At 44.4% G+C, this 14044-nt stretch overlaps 1 protein-coding gene across 1 annotated transcript in view; it reads right to left on the minus strand.

Moving 5' to 3' along the window:
• The window catches only part of vcam1b (vascular cell adhesion molecule 1b), a 16853-nt gene continuing 2809 nt past the window's right edge, over positions 1–14044 (minus strand). The window contains exons 4-10 of the mRNA XM_041935765.1: positions 13432–13692; positions 12352–12624; positions 11087–11365; positions 7839–8141; positions 6570–6842; positions 1999–2259; positions 1–1832 (exon numbers count right to left, since the gene is read on the minus strand). Coding sequence (XP_041791699.1) covers positions 1672–1832; positions 1999–2259; positions 6570–6842; positions 7839–8141; positions 11087–11365; positions 12352–12624; positions 13432–13692 — 1811 coding nt within the window. The 3' untranslated portion in view covers positions 1–1671. The remainder of the gene's footprint in view (positions 1833–1998; positions 2260–6569; positions 6843–7838; positions 8142–11086; positions 11366–12351; positions 12625–13431; positions 13693–14044) is intronic.

A 14044-nucleotide genomic window follows, 5' to 3' on the forward strand; every position in this document is an offset into this window, starting at 1 on the left:
CTGCCTTTTTCCACCTACATAACATTGTAAAAATCAGGCACTTCCTGTCTCAAAATGATGCAGAAAAACTAGTCCATGCATTTGTTACTTCCAGGCTGCATTATTGCAATTCCTTACCATCAGGCTGCCCCAATTCATTGCTAAATACTCTCCACCTAAACCAGAATAGAATTTAAAACCTCCTTACCTACAAAGCATTAAATGGTCAGTGACCATCTTATCTTAAAGAGCTCATAGTACCCTGTTACCCCAGTAGAACACAGTGAACCCAGTATGCAGGCTTACTGGTGCTCCCTAAAGTCTCTAAAACCAGAATGGGAGCCAGAGCCTTTTGCTATCAAGTTCCTGTGGAACCATCCAGTCTTTGTCCAGGAGGCAGACACCCCCTCTACATTTAAGAGCAGGCCCAAAACTTTCCCTTTTGATAAATCTTGCACTAAGGGCTGGCTCAGGCTTGTCTTGGACCAGAGCCTAGCTATGCTGCCATAGGATTAGAGTGCCGAGGGACTTCCAAAGACACCAAAGCTCTGTTTTTCTCTCCCTCTCCATCTGTATGTAGTCCTGTCCTATCAAGACATATTCCTGACTTGGCTTCTTCCCCGGAGTCTTTGTGCTTTCTCAGATGGCCGCCCCCCTCCTCCCGGTTCTGCTTGAGGTTTCTGTTTAGTTTGTTAGTTAGTGTTAGTTGTTAGTTTTTCCTCTCCACTGTCGCCAAGTGTTTGCTCATGAGGGAACTGTTGGGTCTCTGCAGATAAAGAGTCTGGTCTGTACCTGCTCTATATGGAAAGTGTCCTGAGACAACTTCCGTTGTGATTTGGCGCTATATAAATAAAGTTGAAGATTGAAATTGAATTGAAATTGAAAATGTTAGGGTGTAGCAGTCACATACTGGGATGTGGGAGGGAAGCATCGGATTGGATGGTGAAAATGAGTTGTCATGTGGTAGCACTGTGTCAAGCCACTGGTCACATACTTGGATGTCATGGAATGACGCAATCACGTCTTGTTTGCTTGTCACATTTTCGGTTGTGTTAGACAGAGTGTTAAAGAAAAAAAGCTTGGATCTACTTGCCACATATTTGGGTATTTGGAGGTCGCAGTCACATGTTGGGTGAGGGTAGTCACATATTAGGACATGGTAGTCATCATGGAATATGAAAGCCATGTTAGTATACTGTGAAGTGGTAGTTACATGTTGGGCATTAGTAGCAACAGGCATTGGTGTAGTAGCTACATACTGGGACACTGGAAGGTGGTATCCACATACTGAGATACGTTGGGATGTCTAAGTCACAAATTGTAATATTAAAATCACATGTTGCAAATCAGCAGTCAAGGATGATTTCCCAAGATGGGAGGTGGTAGCCACATGTTTGGACATATTACCCACATGTTAGCACATCAAAGCCACATGCCAGGAGATGGCAACTACACATTAGGAAGTGGTAGTCACATGTTAGGTTGTTGTAGCCACATATTGGAATACTGAGGTCACATGATGGAAGTCAGTAGTCACATATTGGAACATGAAGGCCACATGTTGGGACATCAAAGCAGCATGTTACAACATTGTTGCCACGTCTAGGATCTCGGTAGCCACGTGCTGAACTTGGTGGCCACATTTTGGATCTTGATAGCCACTGTTTGGGAGGTGGTAGCCCAGTGTTAGCCTCAGGCTGAGGGTGGAGCAGACTGTGGCAGTTGATAGAAGCCTTTCTTCCTGGATCTCCTCAGGTAGTCCAGGAGCAGAGTAGCAGCTGCTAGACCAGCGGCAACACAGACAACTGGGATGATGACAACGCTAAAACTGGGAGGAAGGCTGGTACTTCTCTCTGCATGAAACAAAGGAGACAAAGTCTTCATATTAAATTAAAACATTGTTTTCTACTGACACCCATTCTGTTTCCAAACCCTTGAAACATAAAAAATATTAGATTATCATCACAAAATTAAACTCATTAAACATCAGACAGAAACAGCCGAACCTGTGGAACTGACCTCTGACACTGATACTGAAGACTTTGACCTGGTATCCGAGGTTGTTGGTCACGTTGACCTGGTAAAGACCAGAGTCTCTCGCTGTGACATTGACCAATAGGAAGGTACCGCTGGTCGAATAAAGCTCTATCCCATTGGTGAGCTTCTTCAGGACCACAGCTGATGGCGGGAAGCTGATAGTTTGGCAGCAGATGGTGACGTTTTGTCCCTCCTGGACCACTGTAGATGGCAGGACGTGAACTGTGGTGTTCCTTGGAGGAGCTAGACCACAAGAAACCAGATTAAAGTTACAGCTTCCAGAAGAAGCAGAGACTGGTGACATGGTTCACATAGAGGCCGTTTTATCATTAAAAAACAATGTGAAACTACCTGAGGGGTAAATATAAAGTGAGTGAGGGCAACAAATATTAGATTAGGTTCTGTAGCATCCTGACCAGCAGGGGCAGTACTGATGCTGTGGAGCAGCATCCTGCTCTATTCGGTCTGATCACTTGGTGAGTCGTGAGCACATGTTGTGATCGTGGCTACGACTGGAAACACCCACAAAGCTGTTAAAAAACGCTGCTTTAGAAGAACGGAGGATGGCTTCGTACAGCTGAACACAGCTTCTTTCATGAGTGTACGGACACATTAATATTCTCTTGATAATTTGTTTAATCTAACTAACTGCTAACAGGGTTAGCAGTCAAAGTTATTGAATCCATCCAACACTCTCTTCAACTGGGGGCAAGATCCATCGCCACGGACCCCAGCCATCCGGGCCACAGACTGTTTGTAGGAACATCCGCACCCCCACCAACAGACTGAGGGACAGCTTCTTCCCCAGAGCTGTCAGAGCTATCACCCCCAGCAGCCCCCCACTGGAGTGAGAGACTGTGGGAACTGTGAGCCACTGCACACTGCACTTTACACCTTCACCTCCACCTCCACCTGCACCTTCTGTGTACTCAACATTGAAGCACACACACATACTTAACTAAATTATATACATTTTGTTATACTGGTACATTTCACCGGTATATTTTATTGTTCTTTGTTTAGTATATTTTCATTCTGGTATATTTTTATTGCATTTAAGAATATTTTTATTGCACGTTGGTTTATTTCATTCTACTATCTTAATTTATTTTATTATCTTTCTTATCTTTCTTATTATCTTGTTTCTAACATGGGGGGTCATGATGCAGATTTCATGGACATGTCATGCTCAATGACAATAAAGAAATCTTGAACCTGAATCTTGAATCTTGACCTGCTGACCTCCGGTCAGCCTGTAGTGACCTCTTCAGTGGTCAGCAGTCACTTTTAGAGTTGAATTCTAGTACTGATTATGATTACAGCCCTTCATGTGTTCAGACTGTTCCTATGGTTACTGATGTACTTTAAAGGACCAGTGTGCAGGATTTAGTGGCATCTTGTGGTGAGGTTGCACATTGCAAACAACTGCCTCATCCACCCCTTCCAAGGGTGAAGGAGGACCTACGGTGGCCCCTAAAAACATAAAAAAACATGAAGCGTGCTCTTTGCGGTGTTTGGTTTGTGTGTTCTGGACTAATAGAAACTCACTGGACCTTTAAATCACTTCTCAGAACCTTTAAACGTCTTTTTAAAAAGTTAAATTATGTTTTATTTTCATTTTGATCAGTAAAGTGACTGATGTTAGTCATGAATGTGGCTTCTTCGATTTTCATGTATCTATATGATTTAAAAAAAACAGGCAGCTGTAAAGTGAATAAAAACAAGCTGATGGGTTAAAATGTGAAGTTGTGTTTTATATCAACGCTGACTTCAGAGTGAGACATTGATAATTACTTTAGGTAATTAACAGGTTAGCTGAACCTGTTGACCTTTTGTTAAGCACTTCATCACCTGATACGAGTCATGTGACTGGATGTATGTCGTGTAATTTTCACGAACGGTCGGTTTTTCTTGAATATTTTGGATTTTTTACAGGATAGAAACACCAGACTTTATGTCTTCACCCACTGTGACTCTCTAGCACCTGCCTCAGGTGTGGACCTTGTTAACACATCTGGACTCAGTGAAAATCAGCTGGATTAACGTCCGACTGACAAATATTTGGACTGAGTCTGGTCTGAATTGGCCTGTGGAGGCAGCAAGAGGCTGTGAGAGTCTGACACATGACTCAGCGGCGGAGTCAGAGTTTATTTCTGTCCAGACAAGAGCTCGACATCATGTGAAGGAGTGAGAGGTCAACTTCTCAGATAACAGCCATCAAACACAGAGAAGACGAAGAACTGAAGGTTGAACAGACAGAAGGAAGGACGGTAAATGTTTGGAAATCTCGAACTCAAAGCTTCTCATCACAAAGAATAGACCCTCAACATGAAGTGCTAGAGAGCTCTGCCTGTTCTGGACATTTTATTTATTATAATTATAATATTATAAAATTATAATATAATTTATATTATAACAGCCAGACTTACTCATTTCAGTCTCTTTAAGCTGAATCGTCTTTTTGTCCAGCTGCTAAAATCCTCACAGAAAAGATCTGAACGGATAAAAATGGCCTTTTCATTATAGCGTGCTGACAGCAATGAGCTTCACAAGTGAGAGATTGAACGGATTGTAAAGCCCGGGCTTTGACTCTCAGGCCACAGATAGGCTACTGAAAGATCCTCTGATTGGTTGAGGCTGCACCTGCAGTCTTACAGCAGGCCTGCAGACACTACTCAGGGATGAAATTTAATCAATAATCAACAATCTCTAATATTTATGATAACAAAAACTAAAGTGATGTTAACTTTCTTTAAATTTCTTTATTAGGCCACTGTTACTTTGGAAAGACTGACGTAAGCTCGTAAAACATTTAATAACAATGCAATCGTTTCTCGATCGATATAAAATATGAAATAGTTTTCAAAATTTTACATTATTTATTCATGCATCACCACTTACACCACTACCTAACTGAAAGCAATGTACACTCCCTCTGTGGTTCCAAGGCTGTGCATCCCGGGAGCCCAACCACTTCAGGCCGGTAGCCTTAACTTCCCACCTGATGAAGACTCTGGAGAGGATTATACTTAACCACCTCTGTCACCTGGTGGGCAGCGAGCTGGACCCCCTACAGTTCACATATCAACCAGGCATTGGTGTGGAAGCTGGAAGGAGGCGGAGTAGACTGTCACCTGACTGCATGGAGCATCGACTACCTCACCAACAGACCGCAGTACATGAGCCACCTCCAGAAGTTCTCCGAAGATACAGCCATCGTTGGATGTGTATCACAGGGGAACAATTTGGAATACAGGGAAGTCATCACTAACTTTGTCGACTGGTGTGGACTGAACCACCTGCACATCAATGCCAGCAAGACCAAAGAGATGGTGATAGACTTCTGCAGGAAAGAACCACAGGCTACACCGTGCATCCGAAGTTTGAACATTGAGATTGTGGAGGAGTACAAATACCTGGTGTCCACCTCAACAATAAACTGGACTGGTCCACCAACACTGATGTCCTGTACAGGAAGGACCAAAGTCGTCTCCATCTCCTGAGAAGACTGAGGTTGTTTGGAGTATGTAGGACATTACTGAGGACTTTCTATGACTCTGTGGTTGACTCTGCAGTCTTTTACTCAGTGGTCTGCTGGGGCTGTGGAAGCTCTGAGAGGGACAGAAAGAGACCTGGTTCTGTCCTGGACTGTCCTCTGGACACCATGAGGATGTAGGTGAGAGGAGGATGTTAGCCAAGCTGACATCAACCATGGACAACCCCTCCACCCCCTGCATGACACAGTGGGGGCCCTCAGCAGCTCCTTCAGTAACAGACTGCTGCATCCACCCTGTAAGAAGGAACACTACCACAGGTCCTTCATCCCAACAGCTGTCAGAGTTCAACTCCAGCGTTGCTTAATTTAGCACTGGGTCAATATTCAGAGTGTTTCTTATACTGATGTGTGATTCATCGTACACCAAGTACCTCTACACATCAGCACATGATGAGTATTCTACTGTGACATATACATATTTATTTCTGTTAATAGCATTAATGCTGTAGTCACTTTATCCACCATTTGCAATTTGTGTTTGTGCAATAAATATTTTTCATATATATTTTTTACATATTTTTCTCTTATATAGTCCTTTGTATAAAATGTACAAATATATAGTCAGCTTTTTCTCTGTTGTTATTTCTGTTGCTTTTTTTCTCAACTGCCATTAGCTGCTGTCTGTAAAGTCTTATCTTATCTTAGCAGGCAAACATCAGATGGCTTCAGTTTCTCACAGTGATGATGTCCTAACCTGCCCAGTGTGTCAGCTAACCAACATGCTTGCCCTGGTTATGTTTTTGCCAAGTTTTACACGCTTGTTCCACTTTGGAAGGACGCTGGTGTAACAAACTGTCCTCAAAGTCAGTGAGGACAAACCAGGTGTCCTCGTTACTGTTCCAGACGAGCACAGAGAGAAACAATGGCTTCACTTTTCTACACTGTTTCAGCTCATCTCACCTCAGGCAGCAGCTCTGATCAGGTCTTAATACTACTAACGAACTTCACACACACAATTCAAAGTTCACAGTTTTTTAAAATAAAAATAAAAGCAGACCTGTGACAGTGATGAAGCTGGTGACCAGCTGGGATCCGTACTGGTTGGAGGCTTCACACTGGTAGTGGGCGGAGTCTTCCAGCAGGGCAGAGGAGAGGCTGAAGGAGAGCGTGGAGGAGGAAGTGGGGTCAGTCCTATGAAGCTCCACCCCCTCCCTCTTCAGCACCAGCGTGGTGGGCGGAGCTCCCTCTGAGTGGCAGGTAACCGTAACCTGCTGACCCTCCAGCACCTCCTGACCGGGACTCACTGAGAGGGAGGTTCTCCTCGGAGGATCTGAAACACAGATAGACCAGGACTCAGATTAATGAAGCCTGAATCTGAGCTTAACAAAACCAGGTTTACAAAGAAAAGATCCAGAAATCTGAACATGTAACAGAAACTGGTCCTGAAGAAGCGCTCTATCTGCACTGCAAACATGTGAGCGACACATGTACTCCAGTGTTTGTGAGAGAGCCCAAAACTCATGGGTTTAGTTTAAAGGGCCAAAGGCCAGTTCATCAAACCTCTGTGGATTCAGCAGTAAAGAACTGTGTCATCTGCATACATGCTCATTCTGCACTTTATCAGCCGAGCTGGAAGCTCATTCATTCAGTGAGGGTGGGGGTGCTCGATCAGGACTAGTGTCCAACTGCATCTGAAATTTAAAGTGTTTGTGTCTGTTCAGACACCCCCCCACCCTCCCCTCCCCCAATGCAACAGCTGAAGTGTGTGGGGGGGGGGCTCTGATGGAGTATACTGGGAGTTTATAGGTCACACTGTGGCTTCATGGAGCTGAACAGATCCTACTCTCCAGGCGGAGAGCAGACACTCTGCTGCTTCACCCAGACTTATCTATGTTGTCTCTGCTCAGGTTAAACTCCTGTTGGCAGGTTCACCTGAGTTCAGCGGTCCCCTCAGTAGTCCAACAGTCAGCACTGTGTAACTGGTTCTACTAGTCTTACAAATATCCACTAGCTAGAAACCCTCTTGTTTGAGAAACTTTTCAAGTCAAGCTTTTGTAGTTTCACAAGTTGGACTTTTGTGTCGATCAGTATGACGAGCAGCCTGAGGGATCCTGAAGATACTCATCTAAAAACAACTGGACTGGTCTACAAGGTAACAAACTGGTTTCATATGTTTTAAAACATAAACCAGTCCCTGTGAGGCAGTATTGATACCAGGTGGATTATCCTGCTGAACAAACTAATATGACTAAGCAGGCTTTAGTCACAAGGCCACGTCAACACTTTCTAAATTCTCCAATGAACAGGCTTTTATTTCCTCACTCACAGTGGACCTGCAGGGGGATGCTGGTCCTCCTAGACCTCCACACATTTCCATCCTCTGTCAGCAGCTCAGCTCTGCAGGTCAGAACCTGCTGATCTTCCTCCACCTGGTGCTGAAGAACAGAGGAGACGTTCTGTAGGGAACCGGAGAAGCTGAACGACTCTGACATCAGCACCGTGTTCCCCGACAGCCACTGGATCCTCATTTGATTGGCTGAAAAGACATCGTTGACATCACAGCGAAGGGATGCCTCCTCACTCAGCAGGACGGGACCAGGATCCTCCAGAACTGGATCAGATGGAAATGCTGAAGAGAAGAAAAACACAGTGGACACAGAAACAATCACATGGAGAAGACATTTCAGGAGAGTTGAAGGACCAAAGTAAAAGTTTTATTTGCAGCCTGGAGTTCATCACTTCAGTTTGACTTCATTTCCAAGAGGATCGACCTGCAGAGACTTGAATCCTGACTGTCCTCACCCCCCACTATCTGAAACTGCTGAGGTGCATGAGGTCTTTAATTAACTCTCGATTAACCTTCCAAAGAACCCAGACTCGACTGACCAGACATCGATATCTGCCAGTTCTCCACATTAAAGATGGAGCTTGTAAAAGTAAACTCTGGTGAAAGTGAGTTTCTCACATCCATCCACCACCTCTACCTTCTTCCTGTCCACCTGCCTACTTCAGGGACACACTACTTCCTGTCTGATGCCGGCCATGAACCATCCTACCAGCATCTGTTCTTTGTAATTCTACCGTTCAGTCAAACTCTGGAACTGTTTTCATTCAAACCGTCTACAAACTCAACACATTGTTTGAAGTAGCGTGCTTTGTTCCCAGCAGAGGGCGCTCTTAAAATTCATCAGTAAAGATGGAGGACAAAAGAGATCTGACCAGATAATCAGGACATGGAGTGAGGAAGTATTTGGGGTTTTAAATGATCAACAGTGATCCGACTGTGACTTTGGAATAAAAAAAACAGCCACATTGATGACAAATGTTTGACTGTTCAAATGTTTTGTCCTGTCGTATACATCGACAGTTAAGATGACCACAGAGACGACAGGTAGAGAGGAACACAGTTTCAGTCTGGAACTGACAGAAGGGGAGGAGCTGTTGCTCCGTCTCCTTTCCTGACCTTCGTGTCCGCCTACAGAATGAAAGATCAACCTGATCCAGAGTCAGAGTGTTCTGGAAGCTGTCGGCAGTCTGAACACAGTCCATCCTCCTGTTTGTTTCTGTCTCTGTGGGGGAGGATTTCACGCTGTCTTAGTGGAGGAGCCTGGGGGGTCTGCGAGGAGGTATTTGGCTTCCTCCTCTTCTGCTGTGTCACTTCCTGGATTTCAGAGCGTTGGAATTTGTCCTCCTCAGTTCAGATGAAAAACAGATGTTCCCGTTCTCTGGAACAACAGCGTGAAGCTCTCTGACCTTTGACCTCTCTGCTCTGACCACCAGTAATAAATCTGTTGAAACACACAGCAGCTCTGACTGAAGTCCAGGACTCGGACTGATTCTGAACCACCACTGAGACCTGCAGGAATGTCTCAATATGAGCTTTAATCCTGACGATTCAGTTCTGGATGGTTTCAAACAGTCAGCAGAGGAATGAAACCAGATCTGATTCTGACACATTTACATCTGCGCCTACACGTCCTCTATTTTATTTCAGTCTGAGGTCGGACTGTTGATCTCTGCTGTGCAGCAGCATCATGACAGCCTGAGAAACCCGACCCACATAAACATTTTTCAAAGCATAAAAATCTACATATCAGTGTAAAACAAATCCACATCTAAAAATAAGGTTTACAGATGTGCGTCTGTTTGAGATGAAAGTGGCAGAAATCCACAAAAATACGCTTTTAAAAATACAGTTTTCATCAGACACATGTTTGATGTTGAAGCTGCATTTCCAAACTGCTCGTCATGTCTGGAGCTTTTTGAGACTCCACTCACAACAGAGAATTATCTGTAGCCAATCAGATGTCTCCTTCTGTTTAAGCCAATCAGATTCTCCTTCTGTTTAAGCCAATCATTTTTTAGCTAACACAGTAACACAGTGTGGTTCAGCTGTTAGCCGAGCTACATTGCCAGCTAATACTAGTGTTAGCTAGCTAGCTTGTTTAGCAATGTACATCTGTAATTCACGTTAAGTGTGATATTAACTGGGATGCTAACATCGCGAAAAGCAGCCTTAAAACAAAAAGAACAGCTGACTCAGAGCATCAACGAACACAGTTAGCTTTCCTGACCTGAAAAAGGGTCAAAGGTCAAGGCTGTTCGAGTGGACACAGTGTCATACACATCACTACGCCTCTATCCTGACTGACAGGTCGTCATGGTAGCGAGTTGTCAGTAACAAGGTAGCCACGCCTCAAAGCATATCCTGTTTCATGGTCTATTTTCAGTCTAAATGGGACCATCCTTTACAGCCGGAACATCAGACGTTACTGAGGAAGACCTGAATCACACCTGAACACACGCACGCACACACGCACACACGCACACACACACACACACACACACACACAAAAACACACACACAAACACACACACACACACACACACACACACACACACACACACACACACACACGCACACACGCACACACACACACACACACACACAAAAACACACACACAAACACACACACACACACACACACACAGTGGTTCAGAGGGTTCAAACCAAGTGAAGAAATCCTCTCTATCATTTTAACACATTGACAACGTTGAGGTGGGGGGGTTATGAAACTGAATCTCTTCATACTGATGATTCTCATGGCGTGTTTTGAAAGAGATGTAATTATCTATAAATTTACTGCTTTTATAGTATATTTTATAGATTTTCTGAATTATTAAAGGGACATTTTTATTTTCCCTTAAAATAAAAAACTGTCCTTTAATTTAGAAAAAAATAATTAAATTAAATTAATTAATTAATTAAAAATTTAAACCAAACAAACTCTTAATTATAATAAACTTCAAACATCAAATGAAAGTGCTACATAGGCTCATGAAGGATGAATATATATTATAATATAAGATATTAATACCTTCAGAACATCTTAACTTAATATTCCAGAGCTCAGAGTATTTACATGATTCAACTGATTAAAGTTACGGTTTGATTATTCTGATGATGATATTTCTTCATCTTCATCGTCACAGCATGTTGTCCTCTCTGAGCCACCGCATTGAGGTGATGGTGGTTATTAATGACGTAATGAACACCTGATTTCAGGGACTCACAGAGGACGTGGACCTGGGTGCTTCCGGTCCTGACGACGGAGTCACACTCTGCTTCACAGCTGTACCCTCCCTGATCCTCCAAGTCCAGGTCCTGTAGCTGGAGCAGCGACAGTCCGTCCTGCTGCTGTGTCCTCTGGAGGAAGGTCCGGTCCCGGTCCGTCCTCCTCCAGGTGAGGGTGGGGGGGTGGAGACATCCGGAGGCTCTGCAGGTCAGGAGCAGTGCTGAACCCAGCTCTGCTGCTGAGACCAGAGGACTGAGCTCCACCTGCAGAGGATGAGCTGAAAGAACAGGTTCAGATGATGAAGACAACACTCAGACTGAAGTCCACTTCACATTCGTTGGTGTGCTTCGATATCAGAGGCTTCATCTTCATCGCCTTCATCCCAACAGAACAAGCTCCCTCAGCCTCAGAGTGATGAAGCTGAAACACGCCAGAAACAACAACAGAGTATTTATGTGACCTGGAGGTTTGTTTAGCTGACAAAAATCCTGATGTAACACGACCCGAAGTTTGGAGCCGAGAAACGTGAAATAAAAAGGCGCCTGACAGCAGTGACACTCTGAGACTCTGCTCTCTGATTGGCTCACAGACCTGAAGCTCTGACGTCCGCAGTGGGACTCTGATCGATATTCTGGGAACGTTTTATAACATTCAGTTTATTATATATCACTGTTGACCAGTTTGACCATCACAGCCAAGCTTCGATCCCACGTCGTTGTGCCTCATACAGATGACGAGGGGATGATGAACTTCATTAACAGGAAGAATACAGTACTGCCTCTTCTAAGTAGCTAATTCTTTCTAGAATTACTTTGAAATAACAGCAGGGTTTTAATATTTGTGAGATATATTCATGTCAGGTGTGTTTCTCAGGCAATAAAGATGTTTCCTTGCAGCAGCTGTGCAGCTGACAGTGAAGGCTTCATCATCATCATCATCACTGTGTTTCTGTGAAATATAGGCGGAAGGAGCAGAACTATTATAAGCTGTGAAATCATGGGCCTGATGGGATCATTTCACACAGCTGAGCTATGTTAGATAGATCTAATATATATCACAAATCACACAAGCTGAACAGCAGCTGAAGCTTCAGGCCTCAGAGCGTCTGCGAAGAAAAACTCCCACAGGAGATATGAAACGTGTCAGATTACAGCCTACAAGTGAATATAGAACACAATTGATTGTGAGGATGAGGTTCAGAAAGGGATGAAGTGTGAAAATATCAGAAACAGGAGCTCAAAGTGAAGAAAAATAAAAGCAGACCTGTGACAGTGATGAAGCTGGTGACCAGCTGGGATCCGTACTGGTTGGAGGCTTCACACTGGTAGTGGGCGGAGTCTTCCAGCAGGGCCGGGGAGAGGCTGAAGGAGAGCGTGGAGGAGGAAGTGGGGTCAGTCCTATGAAGCTCCACCCCCTCCCTCTTCAGCACCAGCGTGGTGGGCGGAGCTCCCTCTGAGTGGCAGGTAACCGTAACCTGCTGACCCTCCAGCACCTCCTGACCTGGACTCACTGAGAGGGAGGTGTTGGTAGGTGGAGCTGTGGGAGGGGCAGACAGGTGTGTCAGAGCAGGTGAAAGATAAACAAGGAGGAGATGCCGAAGAGACGACAAAGAGACCCAGAGACAAAAAGGAAACAAAGAAAAAGACACGTAGCTAAACTGCTGAACAGGTCGACTTCCAACGACTCCCAAAACGAGGAGAAGCACCGACAGGTGTATCAGACCTTCATCGTACCAAACCTACCAGATCCTCATCGGACCAGACCTCGATCATACTGGACCCTCATCGTACTGGACCCTCATCGTACTGGACCTCGATCATACTGGTCCTTCATTCTGAAGTGGTTAAATTTGTGAAATAGTTGCAGTTTGCTGAGGTTTCGGCAACAAAACCACTTGGTTATGTTGAGGAAAAGATCATTTGGGTTAAAAACGTTATTGTTACATCTGTGACGTAAGTACGTCATGTAAGTTCAAATAAGTCAATGTTGACTTTCGGTTCACGCAGAACGCTAACAGACGTCATGTCCTGTGTTTGTTTGACCATCTATCTGTCCCACTTTCTTCCATGTGTGGACTTTCTTGCTCTGCATACTCTGCCTGACTTCCTCCTGTGCTCCTCTCATAACTCCTGTGGCCACTAGAGGTCGCTACCTATCAGTAAACATAAATATGGGTTGTAATAAGCTGCGGACGGACAATCTATAGAGTAGATTTTGGTGAGGACGGACTAAAGAGAAGACAAAGAGACAATGAGGAAGCAGAAAAAGGACAAAACAGAAAGACAACAGTGAGTCTGGCAGTGCCTACAGAGGTTGTAAATGGAACAGGAGCTTCACTCTCACCATGAACCGTGACCTCCACAGCAGCGGTCTGGTTGCCCTCGGTATTTCTGGCCTCGCAGTCGTACCATCCGGCCTCAGATAGATTCACTGCCGAGAAGACCAGCTGGTGGCCGCGACCCCGCGGCACAGACTGACCGGACGCCGTCCTGAAGCTCCAGGTGATGCTTGGCTCTGGGTTTCCTTCCGCGGAACAGGTGAGGGTGAGCGAAGAGCCGGCCATCACCAACACAGAGTCTGGTGTTGCCGTGACAACAGGAGCATCTAAGGAGGAGAGGACGATTCAGATGAGTGACAGGCTCTGTGTTTGCTCATGTTTGATGTTTTCAGACAGGTTTCTACAGTGAGGAAGAAAATGGTTTTATAAGCACCTGAACATTCAGACACTTCTAATAAAACAAATTAGAGACATTAAACAGCTTTTCAGACACTCCAGAAGGGTTAGGGTTATAAAACAGAAACTAAAAGGAAAAACAGAAAAAGAAATAAACAGAAATAAACAAAAACAAACAGAAATAAACAGAAACAAACAGAAAAATATAGATATAAACAGAAAACAAACTGAAAAAAGAAATAAAACAGAAACAAACAGAAATAAAACAGAAACAAACAAATA

The sequence above is a fragment of the Chelmon rostratus genome, chromosome 4 (genome assembly GCF_017976325.1).
Source record: "Chelmon rostratus isolate fCheRos1 chromosome 4, fCheRos1.pri, whole genome shotgun sequence".
Classification (NCBI taxonomy): domain Eukaryota; kingdom Metazoa; phylum Chordata; class Actinopteri; order Chaetodontiformes; family Chaetodontidae; genus Chelmon; species Chelmon rostratus.